Source organism: Microcebus murinus, chromosome 6 (genome assembly GCF_040939455.1).
Source record: "Microcebus murinus isolate Inina chromosome 6, M.murinus_Inina_mat1.0, whole genome shotgun sequence".
NCBI lineage: Eukaryota > Metazoa > Chordata > Mammalia > Primates > Cheirogaleidae > Microcebus > Microcebus murinus.
The window spans coordinates 41,154,610-41,175,290 of record NC_134109.1 but is presented as its reverse complement, the minus strand read 5'-3'; the positions used below and the strand labels follow the sequence as shown (position 1 = coordinate 41,175,290).

General features: G+C 36.2%; 1 protein-coding gene and 1 pseudogene across 1 annotated transcript in view; one reads left to right on the top strand and one right to left on the bottom strand.

Moving 5' to 3' along the window:
- Positions 1-620: 620 nt before the first annotated feature.
- ARMH4 (armadillo like helical domain containing 4) overlaps positions 621-20,681 on the bottom strand; it is a 111,365-nt gene continuing 91,304 nt past the window's right edge. The window contains exons 6-8 of the mRNA XM_020285764.2: positions 7,424-7,455; positions 1,622-1,756; positions 621-1,378 (exon numbers count right to left, since the gene is read on the bottom strand). Coding sequence (XP_020141353.2) covers positions 1,310-1,378; positions 1,622-1,756; positions 7,424-7,455 — 236 coding nt within the window. The 3' untranslated portion in view covers positions 621-1,309. The remainder of the gene's footprint in view (positions 1,379-1,621; positions 1,757-7,423; positions 7,456-20,681) is intronic.
- On the top strand, positions 7,629-7,798 carry LOC142871583 (uncharacterized; annotated as a pseudogene).

Genomic DNA, 20,681 nt, shown 5'->3' with positions numbered 1-20,681 from the left:
TTAAATTTCAAGGCTATTCCTGCTTCTCCTGGCCACATGTCTCTGTATTTAGAGAAATAGATTAGATTAGTACACAGACTCAGTGTTCCTACTTTATACATTTTTATCTTTAATTTGTATGCTCAGCTAGGTCTATTTCTAACTTAGAGCTTAACATGTTTATCTCAGAAAAATTTTGTAACCACCTATTCTTGTAGACAGAATTAGGTAAGGTTCCCTTGAAACCTCTGGGGAGCCTTGAAACCTTAACGAATGAACCATACACATAATTCTTTAACCAAGGACAAGTATTTGCTATAACAATAAATACTGATGTGGGATTTCACTCAGGGCCTCACAGCTCACGGGAATGCTGGAGGACCCCTGACTCTCCTGTCACTTTAAACTGCACTTTGTCTCTGTCTCTGTTATTTCTCTGTCTCTATTATTTCCATATCTCTTGGGACCTGTTTTGCTGGGAGAGTAGCTAACTCCCGGCAACCTATCCTCATTTTCTTTTTGATTTCTTCCTCATTTCTTCTTTGTAAAGTCAAATAGTACACAAAAAGAATATCTCTTAAGGATACACTCTGTTGATAGGCCTGTTGGACTCAATCACAATTCAAAAAAGCAAGCATATATTAAGATTAAAAGTCAATTTAATGTATTATTTCTAGTGCATTTTTTTCCTTGCCAAGAATAAAAATAAAACACAAGGTGAAAAATAACAAAACTAGGAGACTCTAGTACATAATGCAAGATCTACATACAAATCTACATATAATCCTAATGCACTGAGAGATCTTCTTGATGAAAAAGATTTCATTCTGAGTTGCTGTTAGTTTTAATGCAAATGCAGTATCTACTGTTGCCAACAAGCCTATAGGTTCAAGTAAGTAGAGTGCAATCATGAGAAGTTATTCTTTGTTAAGATTTCTATTTCAAAGTCAAGCATGACTTGGCAGCAACAATCATTATACTTAATGCAGGTAATACAAACCAAGGAAAAGATACTGTGGAAAAATACAAAATATTTACTCTACCTAACCTAGCAACTCCTACTGAACAACATATATGCTGCATATTTATGAGTTGTAGCCCACAGTTGTGGAAAATTCACTACAGAATAAAACTGAATACTGCATGTTACATTTAGTATACAGCATGACTTTTCTGCTCAGTACAAGAAAAACCTACTACCCAATAGATACTAGGACTGACGGCCTGATAGCAGCAATGTGTCAAGATGTTGTTCTTTTTTGTTTTTTCCCCCAAAATAAAAAATAAAGTAATAGCATTGTTGAAAATCCCAATTAAACCTCCATCCAATTCAAAATTCATCTTCAGAGCTGTCGGCTAGGAGCATTACTCGATCTTGCATGCTGTTGAATTCTCTCTGCTAGAGAAAGAAAACAGAAAAGCATTAAACTCTTTATGCAGCAGAGCAAAGCTGAGAAACAGGCTCACTTTAAAAGATGTACTAATGAACGAAGCCGAGGCAGCAGCTGCTACGGCTAATCCAAACCACTGGGCACATCAACACTGTTCATGCATCATTAAGCCCCGTGTGCTTTATTAAGCAAATTAGATAAGCGAAGAATGTTCTGAAACTGATTAGGTTTTGCTATTGTTGGTTCCATACCTTTCTTTTATGCCTTTTGAAGCCATTTCTCCTTCGGCGATTCATAACCTTAATGCTGTAGAGCGCTCCCAAGATGAACAAGGCACCAGCTATCCCAACCCCCACAGGGACCAGCATCCCAGACATATAACCAGCCTGCACAGAAAAGGACACATGCATTAGGATGCTAAACAGACCACTGCCCTGAGTTTCTCATTTCTGCTAGATAACAGCAGGTGTTTAGACACTTCAAATTTTCATGTTTGCTTTGTTATAAAATAGAACCCAGAATAAAGTTACTTTTTAGGGAGAAGGCAACAGAAAGAGAGGTATGACTATTTTGGGATATTTCAAATACTTAGAAGTAAGCACTGAAATAAATCAGCCAGGCTTAGTGGCACCTCCAGCCACTTGCTTATGCACATTTGTCAACATCAGTTTTGGGTGACAGAAATATAATTTGTATTAAAGATGGATGAAGTAAGCTTCTGAGAATGCCAGGACTATTAAAATGCTATAAATTGGAACTATCAGCCAGGGCCAAGCTTCAAGGGGGTTGAAGTGTCCTCTGGAATAGTATTTCTTGGAGGGTAAACGGAGGATCTTGACAGTAGTGGTTCTGTCTCTCTATCTATCTTAGCTGCGTTACAGTAAGAAAGTAAAGACGAAAGTGCTTATGAGTGAGTAAAAGTGAGGGCTTCTGGAAGCAACAGGGAAGAAGAGGGCCTACAAAAGCAAGAGGAAGGATTTTAGATGGAGTAGAAGCAGAAAAGACGAAACAACGTGACAGTATGCACATAAAATGAATTAATTTCTATGAATGTAATAATCTCCCCAGATTATTCCAAACAAGACCAAAATTGGGGATAAGGAGGTAATTTTGAGTGTCTCCAGCCGCAAAGAAAGGAAGTGGCAGAGAAAGGCACAGAGATCATTACCGACAACCTTGGTGCTTCCAACAGAGGAATCAAACCCATGTGTGTTTCCAACATCCCCAAGTGTCGCTATGGATACCTTGGTCCTCAAACAGCAGCATGATCCCTACACATTCCCCGGCTTCCATAAGTAACTCAGAACATACCCAAGCTCAGGGCAAGCCCATCTACTAAGACTGATTCCTGCACCTTAGCCAATAAGACTTCTATTGGACTAGAGGGGTATGTATTTATCTAGAGCCCTGTCATGGGGGAACATAGACACTGGTTTGTCTAGAACCCCCTCCTAGAAGATGGGCAAAGTACATAAACAATTAAAGTTTTAAAAACACTAAGAAGGACGTTAGATAGGCATGAGGGGGGTAGCATGAGTTTCCTCTTTTATTTGACTATGTCTAAAATTTCTAATATAGTACAGACTGTTTTTAGTATCTTTCAGAATGAGCCAAAAATGGAGAGGGACGGAGAATAAAAGTCTTCCCAAAAGTGCTACAGTTCGCAGGCCGTGTGCTTTCCTAACATTTCTCATAGTAAATCCAAGGAACCAATGAGACCTTACGAAACTGCAGCACCCTCCTCTCTTGCTCAGTGGCCTCTCACTGCTTCTGCCTCCCCGTCTTAAGTTAGGGAAAAATGTGGAAATTTTTACATTAATTTGAGAATAATAGCATTTTCATCAGCATACTAAGTATTTTTCCCCAAGAAACAAGGCCCAGTCATTTTTCAATAAATTAATATGCTTTGTTGAAGCCAACATTTTCTAAAGTTCTTCCAGATTTACTTAAAGCTTATAAAACTTCTGTAATTTTCCATGTGGAAAAACACTGGACATTAGCAAAGTTTTGGGGCTCTCACCAGAACTGTATGTTTTTTTAAATCACCATTCCCAGTGCATAGAAACATATATACATTCAATAATCAACTTTATGCCTAGTTAAGTAGGCTTTTCAAAGCTACATGTTCAGAGGACGATCTTTTTGAGCTTTTAGAAGGTCAACTCAATCAGTCTCTGTGTGGGCCACCTCATGCTATGTAACTTAACTCCATACCAAATATATGAATATTCCATGATATGTCACTATTTCCATATTTCTTACTAACACACTTAACCTTCTTATTTCTAGAACTTTATTTTTTCAGATTTACTTTTTGTTTTTTGGGGTTTTTTTTGAGACAGAGTCTCACTCTGTTGCCCAGGCTAGAGTGCTGTGGCATCAGCCTAGCTCACAGCAACCTCAAATTCCTGGGTTCAAGCTATCTTACTGCCTCAGCCTCCCGAGTAGCTGGGACCACAGGCATGTGCCACCATGTCCGGCTAATTTTTTCTATATATTTTTAGTTGTACAGCTAATTTCTTTCTATTTTTTTAGTAGAGATAGGGTCTTGCTCTTGCTCAGGCTGGTCTCAAACTCCTAAGCTCAAACAATCCACCCACCTCAGCCTCCCAGAGTACTGGGATTACAGGCGTGAGCCACCATGCCCAGTCTTATTTTTTAATTGACATATAAAATTATATGTATTTATTTAATATCATATACAACATCATGTTTTGAAGTATATATACATTGTAGAATGGTTAAATCCAGCTTTAGAGCTTTAAATCATTTAGATGTCACAAAAATTCACTTTTATCCCTCCCTTTTTGTCCCTCTTTCTTTCTGTTTTTTTTTGGGGGGGTTGTCTTTTTTTTTTTTTTTTGGTGGCATCTGCCTTGCTTTGAAATTGCAAGTAAATTCAAGATGGAAGCAAAGCAACCTGTCGTCTTCAAAGAAAATTTGACCAATCATCTTTCAAAACTGACTGAGGGAAAATAAGCTCTTGTTTTAGAACTGTTCATGACTTAATTTCTTCAGAAATAAAAACAAATAAGATGGCATGCACATATTTTGAAGTTATAAATTCTGCCTAGTACCTTTTCTCTGTTCAAAATTATTGCACACATGTGCAGATGTTACACCCCCAGATGTTACACCCTGAGATGAACAGAATTGTTCCAGTGTGTTATTCCAAACAAGAATGCATAACCTGAACCTAATCATGAGGAAATATCCAACAAACCTAACATAAAGAATATTCTATTAATTTTTTTTAAAAAAGGACTGCATTCTTTAAAAATGTCAGTGTCATGTAACACAAAAAAATCACTATAAAAATGTTCCAGGTTAAAGGAAATTAAAGAAACATGACAACTAAATGTGTCACATAATCCTGGACTGGATCCTGTCAAGAGAAGAACAAATGCTTTTATTAATATAAAGGATATTGAGGGTCTGCTGAAAAAACTGAAATATGGATGGCAGATTCCATAACAGTATTATATTGATGTTACACATATTCAAGCTAATAACTATACTAAGATTTGCTAACAAAATATTTCTACTCTTAGGAAATACATACTGACACACTGAAGTATTTAGAGGTAAACAAGCCATGGTGTGTGTAACTTATCCTCAAATGGTTCAGGTAAAAAAGAGGAGAATATGCCAGCAAATGAGCAAGCAAATGGGGTAAAATGTTAACAGCAGGTGCATCCGGGTAAAAGTGTAGGAAAGTTCTTTGTACTACTCCAACTCTTGTATCTTGTCTGGAAGTTTTAAATTATTTCCAAATAAAGTTTTAAATTTGTAAGTGGATTATAAGTCAAATATACACTTGTTTTTATTTGTTTGGCTTTGGAGGATTTTTATTTATTTGTTTGTTTGAAGTATATGAGAAAGGTATCCTTTCTTTTTAGGATAGTATATTTATTCAGAAACATCTGCTGTCAAGAAACTATAAGATAACCAAATGATACACTGAACTATCTAAAGTCTGCTGAATTGAGACAGCATCATGATTTCTATGCAATGGTGGTTCCCAAACTGGAGCATGCATCAGAGTACACAACAACAAAAGGAATAATCCAGAACTTGTGAAAACACCACCCTTTCAATATCCAGCTAACTAATAGATACCTAATACTGGAACAATAAAATGAAGCTAACCTGAGAGAGTATCCTGGTTTGGCTGTTTTAAGGGATTCTGTGACTTTCGTCAAGGAGACAGTAGTTTTGTTCTCAAATGGTTCCTGAAGATAATGACTAAGAAGACTTTAATAGATGATAAATAATATAGGTGGATGGATGGATAGAAAGAGAGCAAGTAAAATATCAATATAAATGTGTGTGATCTGCCCAAATCAAGTAAGCATGTAATATTTCAAGCATGGAGGAAGGGAGAGATGGGGAAGATTTAACTGATTCCCTCCCAGAGTCAAAAGGAGACATAGGTATTAAATAAGATAACCACTGTAGGAGTCTCAACTTTTCTTCTTCCAACTTTTTTAAAATTAAAACATATTGAAAAAAAGACTGCAGAAAAAAGGTGAAGAAAAAGCTGAAAAATTTTCAGAATAAGCCAGAAAAATGGGGCCACACATGAGATTATTTGTCTTGGTGAAAAGGAACAAGAAGGTCATATAAAGATTCTGAGGTAAGATAAGAATGAAGGGTTCACAGGAATAGAAAATATAGCCTTTTTCTAAAACTATACAGATTTTTAAAGGGAGCGGTGAAGGTATATCTACATGCAGTAAGAAATTTAGCAATATCAATCTTTAAAACAGGCTACATGCCAAAAGTTATTTTAAGTCTATTTTTTGTCTTTTTTTTTAACTCAGAAGGATATTTTCTGTAGAAACAATGACATATGGATTCCTAGATTAACATACCAAAGCCTATTTAATTTTAATTATGTTATATTTTCTCAGGAAAAATAATAAGAAGCACTACCAATGTAAATATACCCAATTCTAAACTTTTGAGCTTTTCTTCCCCCATCTGATCATCTGTCCTTTGCACAACTGGACCCATTACAAATACCAAAACAGCCTCTACTGACCTCAACAGCCTTAAAAAATTTCAGTGTTACTTTTAATATATATGAATACAAAATAGTCTCAGTATCAAAAACTGTACATGTTAAATTTTACTGAGAAGCAAAAAAAAATAGTGAGAATTAATGTAATTATATAATTTAACTGCAATTGAATGTTTTCTCTTATTCTTTAATATTAAGGTATAGCAAAATAAATATGAATAATTCCAATATGGAAAAAATGATGCCAAATAAAAAAGATATGGACTATCATCAACAGAAGAACACTGAGGCTGGTAAATTGGAGGTAACTCAATATCTGACTATTGAAAAGACCTCCATTTAACTGAAACTCCAGTTCAAGCAGAGCTGGGCTGTAATAACGGCATCTGACATGGGCTACAGCAAGGAATTCTGGACTCCATCATTATGTTTATGAGTAATTCCAGTTTAAAATTATAATGTAACCAAAAGTGAAAATTTGGAGAGGTTTGAAAATCAAAAGAAAATGAACAATATGAACCCAGAAAGAAGTTAATATTGTCAATCACTATGTAGATGGCAGTTAATGCAAAAGAGGAAAATATTTTTCTATAGTTGGCCATTCCAAGAGGTCAGCTCATTAATGCTTAGTAAGTAGCAGCATTATAATAAGCTACATGCCTAGAGAGCCTCACATTGGCACAAACAATGCCAGATAGAATGGGATTACATTCTTCAGATTCCCTAGAAGAAACTCCACCTTGATATATATATAGGATATTATTCAGCTGAGCATACCAACCAAGGTAAATTCTTACACTTTTATAAGAATGAATGGTGCTCCAAAGAATAAGGTGTTTCCTGTGTTCTATAAGAAGGAATTTAAAGAGAGGACCTTCTTGCGGAGCACCTGGAAGTGGTTCTGTATCTTTACAGATAAATTAGCAGAATCTATAATAAATTAACAGTCTGCTACCCTGGAGATCTCTTCTTTGACAAAGCTATATATGCCTGTCAAGATAAGTTCAAATGAAGAAAATACTTTTCTTACCTTGTCTTTTAATTTTTCCATCCAGCTTCTCACTAGAAAAAATAAGAGAATAAAATGTAAATAGCCATATTTTACTTATATTTCATGGTATTAAGCTAATTTGATACATTGAAGATTTTTTTGTATAAAATACAGTAAAAGGGTCAACAGTATCAACATGATGACAGTAATGGTCTTGCTTTTATTTCTACTTATTTAAAAATGTATCGCTTCTCAGCCTTTTGGCTAAGATCAAGTGTAGTAAAAATGTAACAGAGCACAAACATCTATCATATTATTAGATGAGCATGGAATATTTTTGTTTGTTAAATGTTTTGTTAATGAATGCTTTGGCAGAGAGGTCACTTTTAAAACACCAAGTTCATTTGTTCTCTGAGATTTTTTCTTTAGCTTTATTCCTTATCTTTCAGTTTTTATGCTCAGTGGGAATGCTGCACTTGAATCAATGTCAGAGAGCAGAGATTAAGGGAGGAAAGGGCTTGGGCAAGCCTGGGCTGCCCAGCACTGGCTCCAAAAGGAGCACTTGCAATCATATTTGAAGAAGAAAGTATTTAACCAAAGACAAGAACAAGAAGTATTCCTAAAATATATTTATATTTACATATATATATCTTGTGAACTGTGCCATTCTATTATGACATAACCACTATGAAAAATAAAAGCAATAATCAAGTAATATTTATAGAAGCTAATTGGAAAGGACTACATAAACTATGAAATTCTATATAGATGGTGACTACAACCAACTGGAAGTATATAAGCCCAAAGCAGAAGGAAGCATCAATGAAAATGAAAACATGTTAGAATGGCCATGTTAAGTAAGGGCAGTTTGAGGTTGTTGGTGGGTGTTTTCTATTACCTTTAATTACCTTTTATAGTTATAATAATGTTCTAACACTAAATTAAAATTCATTTTTAAAGGCATCAGAAAAGAGAAAAAAGATAAATATATTCTCATTTTAACTCTATTATCAAACAAAAGAAATGTTACTTAAAAAAAAACAAACCTTTAAGATTTCCTTAAATTTTCTTTCCTCTCTGGAAGCTTCAACAGGTAAGAAGGCAGGCAACAGAGTGGCAACTTTTCTTATAAAGAGCCAGAGAGTAAATATCTTAGGTTTTTGGGGGCATACAGTCTCTGTTACAGCTATTCAATTCTGCTGTTGTAGCACAAAAGTAGCCAAAGCCACTACATAAATAAATGGGTTCAGTTATGCTCCAATACACTTTATTTTTGGTGACTGAAATTTGAATTTCTTGCAATTTTCAAATGTCATAAATATTTTTCTTTAGGTATTTTTTCAACCATATTAAAATGTAAAAACCATTCCTTGCTCACGGGCCATGAACAAAACAAGCAGCAGGCCAGACATGAGCTGTAGGCCACGGTTTGTTGTCCCCTGACATAGACATACTTTAACCAAGAAGTTGATACCATCATTTACAGCCTGACTCTAGTAGTGATACATCTGAGGATACTGATGATGGCTAGCACACACATACAGTTTTATCCCTCACAAAGCACCACGCATGCATTGCATCATCTGATCAGCAAACCGATGACACACAGGAGAGTCCATTAAGATTAGGCTCAGGGAAAAGATGAGGAAACTGAAGCTCAGAAAAGCTAAGAGCCCTGCCCATGGTTAACCAGCAAATAAAGAGTCACTGGAAGGCATATCTGATTGAACAACCCAGGAATAAGCCTTCCCAACTATCAATTTCTTGTGGTGATACCACCGCTCTTCTGCTCTTTCAGGTTGAAAATGTGGAGACATCTTTGGCTCTTCTATCCCCTTCAGCCCCTAGCTTTCATCTCTCATGTAAAGACCTTGTCAGGACCTCTCAGGTTTATCCTTCCCTCATCACTCCCTTTGTCCCAAGCAGGATCCAGGCCAGGATGACGGTGATCAGTCAGGATAAGATCAGGGTCATGGGTCAGAAGAAAGTCTAGATACCTCAGGAAAAGGCCAGGGGCCAGTGATCCTAGGAGCAGCTCCATGGGGAAATGAGGTCCACAACCGATCCACTAACTTTGGAGAAACTAGTGAACCTCTGGACCCTCAGCTTCCTCATATATAAAATGGAGACGGCAACATCTATCTTGCAAGATTGTTGCAAAGATTAGAAATAAAATGTGCAAAGTGATTAGACAGTACCTGATGTCAAGAGTCTGGAAAACAAAAACAAGAAATCTAGGGCAGGAGGAGAAGAAGAAAGGTGAGTGAAATATGAGTATTGTGTTAGTAGGTCTCAATTATTAAGTCCAAGACATAGATTTTAACTCAAGAAAGAGAATGTTTCCATTTCATTTATTCATTAACAAATATTTATTATGCAATGTGTTTGATCAGGCATCGTGCTCTATGCTGGGTCAGTAGAAGTTACAGGATCTAGTTCCAGTGAGAAAGGGGTTAGGCCCACAAGTCTATGATGAGAAGTGAATGATAAGTAGGAATGTAGGGACAAGCAGAGAGTGAGGGACAGAGCTGGAAAGCCAGTTGCTGGGATATAAATCAGAACTACAACCTTTGAAGCAAGATGCTTGGAATCAGGGAATAGGCTGGGTATTAGATAGAGAGCAAAGCAAAAGAGAGGTGGGGGCAGGAATGTCAATGTGAGCACTTCAGGGAGGAGCAAGCCAGCGCAGGATAAGGGTAGCTTGGGGAAGAGACAGGGGAGGCAAAGGCCCGGCCAGGGTCTGAGGCACCTGAGCCACTGACAGGCTTGAGTACTGTAGGAAACTCACTGAGAAACATTCTAACTTAGGCCTTACCCAGCCAGGCCTCACTGGTAAACTGTCCACATTTAAGGTTCTTAGAGTAAATTTCACAGAGACCTTTGGATGATTCTCTAACAAAGTCATTCTCCACTGAAGGCAGAAGGCATATCAGAACAGGATGGTCACACGTGTATAGGTCATTTGAAAGAGCACGTTCAACAGACCTAGTTCAATAATTTATAACACAGAAAAGAAAGCTGGGCAAAATCTTGGCTAATGAGGGGCTGATACACAGAGGATAGTGACCAGGTATTGGGGTCTAGAAAGGTTGAGAAAATGCTATTGAGTTTTGTGTATTGAGTTTGATTATGGTTCCCCTGAAGAACAGGAGACCCCAGAGGGCCATGCCTTGTGCTTCTCAGGTATCCGCCAGGGTCCTTAGCATGGTATTGGACACTCAGGTACTTAATAAATATTTTCTTTCTTTTAGCAAATATTTATTGCTTTTAACTGAGTTCATAATCATTGAGTAAGCATAACTCTCTTTCATGAGGATTCTGTAAAGTATTTTCAGCAAAACATTCAAGGCAAAATAAAAATAAATTTAACACGAGGATCATTTTAAAACTTAAGAGACAGAAATCGATAAGGGAATTCAAAAATAAGAAGAGAGAAAATCATAAAGAAAGATTTTTCATTAAAAATATGATTATTTATAAAGAGGAGAATCAACAACTGCAATTTTTTTTAAAAGCAGAGAAAGCATTGTCAGGGGGATGGGCACACTTTTAGCTCTGACTCAGGCATTGCAAAGGCAATTTGTATAAACAAAGCTTTTGTACCCCCGTAATACACTGAAATAAAAAAAAAAGTCGATAAAGATCTCATGACTGAAAGGGGTATGAATTGACATAGCTTTTTGGAGGTGTAGGGATGGAGGAGGAGATTTGCAATCAATATGAAAAAAGTTTAAAAAGTTTAAAATATTTTTAAAAGTTTTAAAAAGTTTAAAATATTTTATCCAAAGCTCTAGTTACAGAAGAAATATATGTTAAACAATTAACCATGGGTGCACAACAAAATTTTGTTTAAATCATGTTCACTGCAACATATTTATAATAGATAGGAGCATGTAAACAATATCAATATCCAACAATAGAGGATTGGTTTAAACACTCCAGGGGAAACAAAACCTTAGGCTATGTCTACAAAGTAGAATATTATAAGAAAACAAAATTATATAAAGAAAAATATTTAATGGTAAGGTGTTCAAATTATATACTGTAAATGAAAAAAATACAGTATGTATAGGGTGAGCCCAAGATTGTAGATACAAATATTAGATATATAATTTGAACAAAGCACATCAAAATGTTAACTGAATTAATCAAGGGATGGTAGAATTATGGGTTATTTTTCTTTTATTTCCTATATTTTTAGGATATTTCAAGTTATAATTTCTTACCACTTTTAAATTAAGAAAAAAACATTTTATAACAAAAGCCCCCCAATTCTGTAAACCTTTGTAAATTAAAGTTAATGTTAGATTGCTAATAGTAGGGAACACAAGAAGTTTAAGCCTTTCCACTTGGCTAATTCCTCCACCCACAGCTACAAATTCACTCTAATCCCACTAATTCTAGTTTGTTTTCCTTCTTGAAACTGTATTTAATGCAAATCTCAGAGCACAGCAATAAGTTAAAAATAAGGTCCCTGCTCTCCTAGTAGGAAGAGAGGTACACAGAAAAGAAAGTAGGCATGAATAAACGTTATATATGGCAAGCCCATAGCTAACATCATACTCAATGGTGAAAAGTTGAAGGCTTTTCCTCAAAAATCAGGAACAAAACAAGAATGTCCACTCTCATCACTTCCATTCAACATAGTACTAGAAGTCCTAGCCATCCAAATTATAAAGGAAGAAGTTAAATTGTCCCTGTTTGCAGACAATGTGACCTTACTTATATAAAATCCTAAAGACACCACCAAGAAACAGTTAGAATTTATTAAATAATTCAGTAAAGTTGCAAGATACAAAATCAACATACAAAAATCATTAGCATTTCCATATACCAACAACAAACTATCCAAAAAAGAAATCAAGAAAATAATCCCATTTATAATAGTTACCAAAAAAAAAAATACTTAAGTATCAATTTAACCAAGGATGTGAAAGATCTATACACTGAAAACTATAATATAATTGATGAAAGAAATTGAAGAAGATACAAATAAATGTAAAGATATCCAGTGTTTGTGCATTAGAAAAAATAATACTGTTTAAATGTTAATACAACTCAAAGAGTTCTACAGATTCAATGCAATCCCTATTAAAATCCCAATGACATTTTTCACAGAAATAGAGACAATAATTTGTAAATTTGTATGGAGCCACAAAAGACCACAAAGTAGCCAAAGCAATCTTGAGCAGAAAGAACAAAGCTGGAGGCATCACACTACTTGACTTCAAAATAAAGCTATAGTGATCAAAACACCATGATATTGCCATAAAAACAAACACATAGACTAATGGAACTGAGAGTTTAGAAATAAATCCACATATTTGTGGTCAATCAATTTTCAACAAAGGTGCCAAGAACACACAAGTGGGAAAGGACAGTCTCTTTAATAAATGGTGTTGGGAAAACTATAACCACATGCAAAAAAATGACCCTCATCTCACACCATATAGAAAAATCAAGTCAAAATGGAGTAAAGATTTAAACATATGATCAGACATTGTAAATCTAGAACAAGAAAATATAAGAGAAAAGCTTTATGACATTGGTCTGGGCAATGATTTTTTAGATATGACTCTAAAAACTCAGGCAACAAAAACAAAAATAGACAAATGGAATTTCATCAAGCTAAGAAGCTTCTGCACAGCCAAGGAAAAAACCAACAGAGTGAAAATACAACCTATAGAATGGGAGCAAATATTTGCAAACTATACATCTGATAAGGAGTTACTATCCAAAATTTATAAGGCATTCAAACAACTCAATAGCAAGAAAACAAATAACCAGGTTTAAAAATGGGCAAAGGATCTAAATAGACATTTCTCAAAAAAAGACAAACAAATGGCCAACAGGTATATGAAAAAATATGCAAATTAAAACCACAATGGGATTATCGTCTCATACCTACTCACACCTATTAGAATGGCTATTATCAAGAAGATAAAAGATAATGAGAGTTGGCCAGGATTTGTAAAAAAAGGAAACCCTTGTACACTGTTGGTGGGAATATAAATTAGTACAGCCATTATGGAAAACAGTGTGGAGGCTCCTCAAAAAATAAAAAATAGAACTACTACTATATGGTCCAGCAACCCCACTACTGGACTTATATTCAAAAGTAATGAAATCAGTATGTTGAAAAATTATCTACACTCCATGTTCATTTTAGCACTATTCATAATACTCAAGATATAGAGTCAACCTAAGTGCTCATCAACATATGAATGAATAAAGAAAATGTGGTACCATATATATACACATATATACACACACATATATATTAATATATATTAATATATAATATGTTATATATTATATAATATATATTATATATGTTAATGTATATAATATATATTATATATATATGAAGATTATTCAGCCATAAAAAGAATGAAATCCTGCCATTTGCAGCAACATGGATGAACCTGGAGGACACTATGTTAAGTGAAATATGTCAAGCACAGAAAGACAAATATCAGATGATCACACTTATATGTGGAATCTGAAGAAGTTGAACTCATAGAAGCAGAGAGGAGAATGGGGATGAGGGGAGTGGTGGACATCGGAGAGATGTTGGTCAAAGGATAAAAAAATTCAGTTAGATAGATCTATTATATGACCTGATGACTATAGTTAATAACAATGTATTATATTCTTGAAAATCTCCAAGAGAGTAGATTTTAAGTATTCTTACCACAAAAATGCCAAGTGTGTGAGGTAAGGCTAAGTATGTTAATTAGTTTGATTTAGCCTTTCCACAATGTATACATATTTCAAAACACCATGTTGTACATGATAAATTATCCAATTTTTATTTGTCAATTTAAAATTAACTAATATTTTTAAAAAGAAAGTAGGCATAGATTATTAAAAACAAATCCTCCCTCATGCTCACCAACACCCTCTAGTGTATAGGAGTTCCAGGCGCAGCAATTTGCCCCACTCCTAGCTCATCTATTGGAAAAAAGGGTGGGAGGAGTAAAGAAGCTGCAGATAAAATAACATTTCATGCATCATATTAATTGTAAGTAGTTGGTTTTTAATAGGCTGTACTGAAAAGTATCACAAACTGCTTGTTTGGAAGGGTATTTTTAATTTTTATTTATTATCAATAGGAAGTTTGATGGGCTATATTTACCCCAGACATATGCATAAATTCCCTTTCTGCCTCTATATATGTCTCTCTCTGTATATCATACTGTGATTCATGTCTCTCTGGGTTTTTTTTTTCCTCCCTCCCTTTTTTCTTTCCCTCAGATGCTGATATAGATATTTTCATATCCTCCCATAAATCATGAATGTTCTGAATGGTGAATCCTTTCCAGAAGAGTTTCAGTTTACTCTGCCCAGGGCCGGGCACGGTGACTCACACCTGTAACCCTAGCACTGTGGGAGGCCAAGGCAGGTGGATCGTTTGAGCTCAGGAATTCAAGACCAGCCTGAGCAAGAGCAAGACCCCGTCTCTACCAAAAATAGAAAGAAGTTAATTGGACAGCTAAAATATATATAGAAAAAATTAGTTGGGCATAATGGTGCATGCCTGTAGTCCCAGCTACTCGGGAGGCTGAGGCAGCAGGATTGCTTGAGCCCAGGAGTTTGAGGTTGTTGTGAGCTAGGCTGAAGCACTCACTCTAGCCTGAGCAACAAAGTGAGACTCTGTCTCAAAAAAAAAAAAAAAAAAAGAAAGAAAGAAATGGAGACCAGCTCTTTTTTCTCTCTGTTATTTAACCATAAGTACTTTTTCTAGCCCAAAAAAACAGACAAAGCTTTTTTCCAACTTATATAACTCACTTAAGAATAATAAAACTTACCAAGTTTTAAATATTATCTACATGTTGTTTAAAGAACCTTGAGTTTTTCTAGCTACAGATTATTCTCTAATGATGCTAAATTTACCTGCTTTAAAACCACACAGAAACCCCATCTATACTCATTTTCTCTTCACATAATTACTGAACAGCAAGATTCCAATGAATAGGATGACCCACTTCTTTGCATAGGACTAAATGAGCAGTAATCGTGTATCTAAGAAGCAATTAATTCTGAAAGCTCTGCACTGATATTTACAAAGAAGGGTACAAAGAGCCCAGATACCCTACTCTCTACTTTCAAGTAATATTAAGAATGTCTTGGCCAGGCATAGTGGCTCACGTCTGTAATCCTAGCACTCTGGGAGACCAACGCAGGAAGATTGATTGAGCTCAGGAGTTCAAGACCAGCCTGAGCAAGAGCAAGACCCAGTCTCTACTAAAAATAGAAAAACTAGCCAGGCATCATGACACGTGCCTGTAGTGCCAGCTACTCTTGAGGCTGAGGCAGGAGGATCACTTGAGCCCATGACTATGAGGTTGTAGTGAGCTATGATGGTGCCACTGCACTATACCTGGGGTGACAGAGCAAAACTCTGGAAATTAAAGAATGTCTTTAATTAACGGCAAGCTTAGGAATGATACTAAATACCTACTGGGAAGATGCAAAGAGAATATCAGTAGACTACACATTCTGCCAGGGTCATTTATTAGTACTAACAATACTGATAAACTGTAAACTTTATTGTCACAACTCTTGTGATGAAAAGGCTGTCATGAACTTCCACCATATGGAAATATATGATGCATAAATGAAGAAAAAAGTATCCCTCAGTGTGTCTTTCTTTCTCTTCCCAAAAAGAGAAGCATAATATCTAACATTTCTTGCCACTATTCACCAAAGAGAAAATAATTTGTTTATGACCCCCCCATCCCTTGTCGTTAGGGGAAAAATTCACTGTTGTCTGCCTAAGGTGCCTTTGAATGTTCTATGATTTCTCCACTTAGCAGCATCAAGTCCATGCTCAGGGGACCTGAAATTCTCATTCTCATGAGGTCTCTTCTCACATTTGCACTACCTGATCTTCAATCCATTGGCGAAAAAGAAAATGGTTTAACAATGGTGATCTAGCACCTCTTGTATTATCCTGGCTAGAGCTGGAGCCCATTCTACTAAGTGAAGTATCACAAGTATGGAAAGACAAGCACCACATGTACTCACCATCAAATTGGTATTAACTGATCAACACTTATGTGCACATATAGTAGTAACATTCATCAGATGTCGGGCAGGTGGGAGAGCAGAGGAGGGGATGGGTATATTCACACCTAATGGGTGCGATATGCACAGTTTGGGGGATAGACACGCTTGAAGCTCTGACTTGGGCAGAGCAAAGGCAATATATGTAACCTAAACATTTGTACCCATAATATGCTGAAATTTAAAAAAGAAAAAACAAAAAATTAAAAAAAGAAAATTATCTGGTCTGGTCTTCATACTTTATTTTTAATAGAAAGTTTACTGATTTCTGAAGTTCAGTATCTCCAAGCTCCCAGTACAAAGTCAAGTTTGTGTGAATTCTTTTACCAGATCCACTAAATCTAAAATCTGCCATCTGTAGGTCACTTTGGGTAGTACAGACATTTTAACAATGTTGATTCTGCTGACCCATGAGCATGGTATGGTCTTCTACCTGTTTACATCCTCTGCTATTTCCTTCTTCAGTGTTTCATAGTTCTCCCTGAAGAGATCTTTTACCTCCTTAGTTAAATATATTCCTAGGTCTTTATTTTCTTTATTGCTATTTTGAAGGAAATTGAGTCTTTGATTTGGGTTCTCACTTTGTTGTTGGTGTATATGAGTATCTCTGTTTGTGTGTATTGATTTTGTATCCTGAGACTTTACTGAATTCATTTATCAATTCAAGGAGTCTCTTGGTTGAATCCTTGGGGTTTTCTAGGTATAATATCATATCATCAGCAAATAGTGAGAGTTTGATCTCTTCTGCTCCCATGTGTATGTCCTTAATTCCACTCTCTTGTCTGATTGCTATAGCAAGGACTTCTAGCACTATGTTGAATAGAAGTGGAGATAGTGGGCAACCTTGTCTTGTTCCAGTTCTAAGTGGGAATGCTTTCAATTTTCCCCCATTCAGTACAATGTTTGCTGTGGGTTTGTCATATATGGCTTGTATCATTTTTAGGTAAGCCCCACCTATACCTATTTTGTTAAGCGTTCTTATCATAAAAGGGTGTAAAAGTGACCTACAGAGTCAATGCAATTCCTATTAAAATACCATCATCATTTTTCACAGATATAGAAAAAATAATTTTACACTTCATATGGAACCAGAGAAAACCCTGTATAGCAAAAGCAACACTAGGCAATAAAAACAAAATAGGAGGTATCAATTTACCAGACTTCAAACTATATTAGAAGGCTATAGTAATTAAAACAGCTTGTCTTATTGGCACAAGAACAGGGACATTGACGAGTGGAACAGAACAGAGAACCCAGATACAAAACCATCCTCATATAGCCATCTAATCTTTGACAAAGCAGACAAAAACATACACTGGGGAAAAGAACCCCTTTTCAATAAATGGTGCTGGGAAAACTGCATAGCCACATGTAGAAGACTGAAACAAGACCCATGCCTTTCATCTCTCACAAAAATCAACTCACACTGGGTAACAGACTTGAACCCTAGGTGTGAAACTATTAGAATTCTAGAGGAAAACGTTGGAAATACTCTACTAGACATTGGCCTAGGCAAAAAATTTATGAAGATGACCCCAAAGGCAATCACAGCATCAACAAAAATAAATAAATGGGACCTGATCAAATTAAAAGTTTCTGCACAGCCAAAGAAACTATTAAGAGAGCAAAGAGACAACCCATAAAATGGGAGAAAATTTTTGCAAGCTACACATCCAATAAAGGGCTGATAACTAGAATCTATTTAGAACTCAGGAAAATCAGCAAGGAAAAATCAAACAACCCTATTAAAAAGTGGGCAAAGGACATGAACAGAAATTTTTCAAAAGAAGACAGAATAATGGCCAACAAACATGAAAAAATGTTCAACATCTCTAATCATCAGGGAAATGCAAATCAAAACCACAATGAGATATCACTTATCTCCAGTAAGAATGGCCTTTATCAAAAAGTCCCCAAACAATAAATGTTGGCATGGATGCAGAGAGATAGGAACACTCCTACAGTGCTGGTGGAACTGCAAACTAGTTCAACTTCTGTGGAAAGCAATATGGAGATACCTTAAAGTGATACAAGTAGATCTATCATTTGATCCAGCAATGCCATTACTGGACATTTACCCAAAAGATCAAATGACGCCCTACAAAAAAGACACCTGCACAGGAATGTTTATAGCAGCACAATTCACAATTGCAAAGATGTGGAAACAACCGAAGTGTCCATCAATACATGAGTGGATTAATAAAATGTGGTATATGTATACCATGGAGTACTTACTATTCAGCTTTAAAAAACGATGGTGATATAGCACCTCTTGTATTTTCCTGGAGAGAGCTGGAACCCATTCTACTAAGTGAAGTATCCCAAGAACAGAAAAACAAGCACCACATGTACTCACTAGCAAATTGGCATTAACTGATCAACACCTAAGTGGACATATAGAAATAACATTTATCGGGTGTCAGGCAGGTGGGGGGGGGTGGATGGGTATATATATACATAATGAGTGAGATGTGCACCATCTGGGGGATGGTCATGCTTGAAGCTCTGACTCGAGGGGGAAGGGGGAGTATGGGCAATATACATAACCTTAACATTTGTATCCCTATAATATGCTGAAATAAAAAAATAAAATAAAATAAAATCTGGAGATATAGCTGAGGCTTCAGCCACAGTCCCTCCTCATTCCCAATGTTATTTAAGGTGATTAACCACTGTAGTTTCAAGACAAAACCCCAACCACCTTCTCCTTTATATCAATTTTGGGGCTTCCACTGATAAAAGCCAGGGATTGACCATAGGGATAAGGTAAAGAGAAGATTACCTAGTACCAGGTGACTCTAAAATCATGCTTGCAGATGACCTTTATCCAAAGTTTCTGACATGATTCTACTTAATCAACATGAAGCTCCCACTTCACTAGTGCCTTGAGTCGGCCAGCAGATGAAATCAATTAGAAGTGGAGAGCTGAATGAGTACTAAAGTGGTTTTCCAGGCAGCTTCAGGGTTTGTTTTCCAAAAGTTCCATTTACCAGTTCACAATAATGTGCAAATACCAAGCTACACTCTCAAGAGAAATTAAGGCAAATCTTTGGTTAAGAACACCTGAACACTGATGTTTAAAGGGTAGAAAGTTTCAGTTACGTAAGATAAGTTCTGGAGATCTAACATACAGCATAGTACCTATAGCTGACAATACTATATTGTATACTTAAAATTTGCTAAAAAGGGCAAATCTTTCTTAAAAGGTGTACAACTTAAGCTATATATGCTGTGAAATGATCACCACAATAAAACTAATTAATGTATCTACATAGTTACTTCTGTGTGTGTAGAAGATTTTTCTATCCACTAAGAGGGTACATCTTAAGTGTTACTAAAACAAATAACAATAATACTAATAAAGGGGATGATGAGAGGGAGGTGATGGGTATGTTTATGGTCTTGGAGGAGATGGTTTCAGGGGTGTATACTTGTCCCCAAAGTCATCAAATTGTATACATTAAATATGTACAGCTTTTTATATGTCAGAAAAAGAACGCCTGAACATTATAGTTAATATATTCAAAAACAAAACTTTTCTGCCATTTAAATGGATTACTTAACAATTTCCCTGAGCTCTTGATCCTTAAGAAAAGTCTAAAGGTTTTGACCACTACAGCATGGCAGGTAATTAACCCAGACTCTATGTTTCCCCCGTTGTAATCCCTTGAGCAAACAGGGAACTGCTGTTCAACACATAGGGGAGTAGAGCCAACCTCAATTACCTTATTCCTCAGTCATTTCAAACATAATTCCACTTTGCCAAGTTCTTGAGATGCCACTCCTCCTGTTTGTTGCCACTCCTCCTACTTTCTTTCCCTCGCGCTAAAACATTTACTTCCTTGTGTGATCTGTAATTTTTCATGTGAATTTATTTTTTAGTGGGGAGGTGGGTTTTCCCATAGGAATCTTGTATACCCTGAATTGCAGAAGTCCCGCTACAAATGAGCAGTTTCTTATGTGCTTGTGCTGAGCATGCAAGGAATTTCACCCATCTGGAACAGAGCCATACGTTCATCCCTGAGTGGCGGATTCTTGCATCATGAAGCCTGGGGCTTCGGGGCCTTCTGTTTTCTCCCACTCTGAGCCCCAGGAAGAGAGGTGCTCCTCTGATGTTTCCCTGGCTGGCAAAAGAGGATTTTTCTAGACCCCCTTTCACTGAGGGGGCAGCTGTTCCAGAAGCCTTCTTTGTGTGGGGATTTCAGCCCCTGCTCCCTTTCCTACAGCA